This window comes from Vespula vulgaris, chromosome 1, assembly GCF_905475345.1.
Source record: "Vespula vulgaris chromosome 1, iyVesVulg1.1, whole genome shotgun sequence".
Taxonomy (NCBI): Eukaryota; Metazoa; Arthropoda; class Insecta; order Hymenoptera; family Vespidae; genus Vespula; species Vespula vulgaris.
The window spans coordinates 11,357,016-11,360,899 of NC_066586.1; the positions used below are offsets into that span (position 1 = coordinate 11,357,016).

General features: G+C 29.8%; 1 protein-coding gene across 1 annotated transcript in view; it reads right to left on the reverse strand.

The window, feature by feature from the left end:
- Window positions 1-902: 902 nt before the first annotated feature.
- Window positions 903-3,884, reverse strand: part of LOC127065171 (UDP-glucose 4-epimerase) — a 3,091-nt gene continuing 109 nt past the window's right edge. Inside the window, exons 1-7 of the mRNA XM_050997173.1 lie at window positions 3,616-3,884; window positions 2,967-3,113; window positions 2,623-2,741; window positions 2,269-2,559; window positions 2,016-2,196; window positions 1,600-1,884; window positions 903-1,529 (exon numbers count right to left, since the gene is read on the reverse strand). The exon at window positions 3,616-3,884 is cut by the window's right edge and continues 109 nt beyond it. Of these exons, the coding sequence (XP_050853130.1) occupies window positions 1,474-1,529; window positions 1,600-1,884; window positions 2,016-2,196; window positions 2,269-2,559; window positions 2,623-2,741; window positions 2,967-3,096 (1,062 nt within the window). The 5' untranslated portion in view covers window positions 3,097-3,113; window positions 3,616-3,884 and the 3' untranslated portion in view covers window positions 903-1,473. The remainder of the gene's footprint in view (window positions 1,530-1,599; window positions 1,885-2,015; window positions 2,197-2,268; window positions 2,560-2,622; window positions 2,742-2,966; window positions 3,114-3,615) is intronic.

The window sequence follows — 3,884 nt, forward strand, 5'->3', positions numbered from 1 at the left end:
ATAATTACATTAATAATTCGATAATTATAATTAATCATACCAATGGATAATTATTTACACAAAGATTAATCACCGGTAAACGATCCTTGATAATATTAAATTATTTTTAAATTACTCGATGTATTCAATAACGTCAATGATTATTATTTTTCTAATAATTTCCAACAATGTTTCTGTAATCAATTATTATTTCTGTACATTTTTATTGAGTTTTATCACGTTTCACAAATAGTGCGTCTACAAAAACGAACGATTGAAATTTGTTCATTGATGTACTTCTCCATAGATACGTATAAATCATTGACGAACTACTCCGTAGACATGGTGCGAATCATTGACTAATTACTCCGTAGACATATTGCGAATCATTGAATAACTATTCCGTAGACATGCTATAAATCGTTGAGTAACTACTCCGTAGACATGTTGCGAATCATTGACTAATTACTCCGTAGACATATTGCGAATCATTGAATAACTATACCGTAGACATGCTATAAATCGTTGAATAACTACTCCGTAGACATGTTGCGAATCATTGACTAACTACTCCGTAGATATGTTGCGAATCATTGACTAATTACTCCGTAGACATATTGTGAATCATTGAATAACTATTCCGTAGATACGCTATAAATCTTTGAGCAACTACTCCGTAGACATATTGCGAATCATTGACTAACTACTCCGTAGACATGTTGCGAATCATTGAATAACTATTCCGTAGACACGCTATAAATCTTTGAGTAACTACTCCATAGATCGCTGCGGATTATTATGGAACTACTCCGTAGATATACTGTAAATCATTGACGAACTATTCCACAGATATAATGTGGATCGTTAACAAATGGGGAAGTTTCAATAATCGATCAAAAATATTGAGCATCATATCCATAGCATTCAAGATTGACATATCCTTTATTACAAGATAAATTTTTTAACAAGTAATTTAACGATCAAGTTTTATCAGACGTTGGTAACAATATATAATAAACACGTGTGAATAATATATTTATAACCTTTGTACTCAAATGTAAAAGTTTGTCTTTTTTGCCAAACTGATCTAAAGTAATAATGTATGGCACACAATTTAAAAATCTTTTAAACTTTACTTTTGATACTTGTGTAATAAATATAAATATTGCTAAACTTAGAAATAAAATAGAAGGAACAAACGTATTTATTATTACTAGATACTAGGAATGACATTGACATTGCACTTATAACGTAAAACTATCGAATATATTGAGATATTAAATCAAATTAGAATAATAAATTGATCAACTGATTTTTCATATTTGTTTAAATTTTTATAACAAGATATATGACAGATACGTTCTCTTCTTAGGCTTTGGTCTAAACTTTGGTAACTATACACCACCAACATTTCATACTAGTACTTCTATAAGTATGTAAAAACAAAATATGTATATTACTTATTATTTACATGATAGCACGTTTATACACACGTTAAGTAGGTTTGTAACCATTCGGATTACTTTGCTGCCATTTCCATGTATCCGCACCTATGATAAATTTTGAAACATTATACAATTCGTACTTGTATCGGTTTGTATGAAAGATTATTATGCTTACACATATCATCTATATTTTTTACAGCACGCCAATTTAGCTCTTTAATCGCTGTATTTGCATTAGCATAACTTGCAGATATATCGCCTGCTCTACGTCCTACTATCTCATATGGTATTTTCTTTCCTGATGCTTTTTCAAATGCATGTATAACTTCCATAACAGAATATCCTTTACCAGTACCTAAGTTTATAGGTTTAAATCCAGTTGGATTGAGATTTTTCTGATATATCATGGCTTTAACATGGCCGTCAGCTAAATCCATAATATGTATATAATCTCGAACACCTCCGTTGGAAAAAGAAACGCGAACAATACAATTAATTATTATATTTCGAATCAAAAAGTCATTGTGACGTTTGCTAAAGTATTATCTAATTGAATCTTCCCTGTTCCTAATATACATATCTTTTACTTACCCGTCCCATCGGGAGTATCATAGTCATTACCATACACATTTAATGATTTTCTTTTTCCAACTGAAACTTGAGCAATAAAAGGCATTAAGTTATTTGGAATACCATTAGGATCTTCTCCAATTTGCCCTGAAGGATGTGCACCTACTGGATTAAAGTATCTGAGAGATATAACCGACCATACCTAAAAATACATGAATCCGTTTAAAAATTTGTATAATTCCATAAATATAAATACGTGAAGTCTATTTTATACCCTATCAGATAAGCAAAGATCTTTCAAAATTTCTTCAACCATATACTTTGTTCTTCCATATGGATTTGTGCAATTTCCAGTCTTCATATTCTCTACTAATGGAAGTTTTTCCGGAACACCATAAACAGTAGCACTACTAGAGTATATAAAGCGTTTTACATCATGTTCTCTCATTACATTCAACAAATTTAAAGTACCCCCAACATTGACTTCATAATATTCTAGAGGCTTTTCGCAAGACTCACCGACTGCTTTCAATGCAGCAAAATGTATGACGCAATGGAAAGCATTCTATAATAAAGTTTATGTTTCATGATCATTATCAATCCAGCAGTAATTCAAGATAAATCTTACCTTTTGAAATACATCCTTCAATTCGCTTATTTTAGTTATATCACAATTTACAAATTTAACCTTTTTATTCGTTAGTTTCTCGACTCTTACAAGAGATTCTGGTTTTTCATCATTACTTCCTATAAATGTATAAGAATGTTAGATATGTAACATATGGTTTTGTATGTATTAATCTCACAATATAATACATATTACATAAAATATAAGAGTAAATGAAAGCATTTGTAAAGGAGGGAAGAAGAGTTCCATCAATGTATATCATGCATTTTTATATTAAATATAAATTATATATACATATATATATATATATACATGGTGAATCGATGCATTCGGTTATACCTCACCTTTATAGGCATTACTAAGGTTGTCTATTACCACCACCTGAAAGTTGGCTTGCAGTAGTTCCAAAACAGTATGAGAACCGATATAACCAGCACCACCCGTTACCAGTACATTCCAAGATTGATTTGCCATTTTGCTTTTGTGGTATGCTGCATATTATTTATCAATTCTTTACTCTACTTTATAATTAAATGGTAAAGAGCAGACCGATAGATATTTATTATATCATAAATAAATATACAAAGGTAAAATACCATCTACCAAAATAACTAACGACTTTCATATGTAAATAAGAATTTAAAAAATGATATAACTATAAAATATAATATAAAATTAATAACGATGTTGTAAAAATAGTATTACTTCAAAATAAATAGAAGAATATCTAAAGATTTTACTAAATATAATTACCAATCACGCTCTTTAGTAAAATCAAAAACAAATTAATAATATTCAATGTTAAAGCACTTATTTACCAGTTTATAGAAACCTAATGTTATGGCAAGTTAAGTTTTACTTGTGCTGCGGATAGAGGAAAGAAGTCCATATTGTAAAAATCATTAGTCGATAGCAGTGTTTTATCTCTTATTGCGTAAAAAATAGCAAGATAAAGTCGAGAAAGTAGGATTGTTAGATAGAGAGAAAACTTACTTTACCCTGCCTTTAATCTTCAACGAATACGTCTCACTTCGTCGAGGTTAGTGATATATTGAGTATATCGTGATATAAAAATACTGAGTGTCACTTTTCGTGACAAAGTTATATAACATTGACACATCACACTGTGTTGGATACAAGTATACAAGGACATACCATCAATATTTTTGATACTTCAATCGTTAGATAAACGATCGGGAAGATGTATTTACAAATTCAAACTTTTTATTGCCATGACCTGTACATCGTAGGTTTCATATATA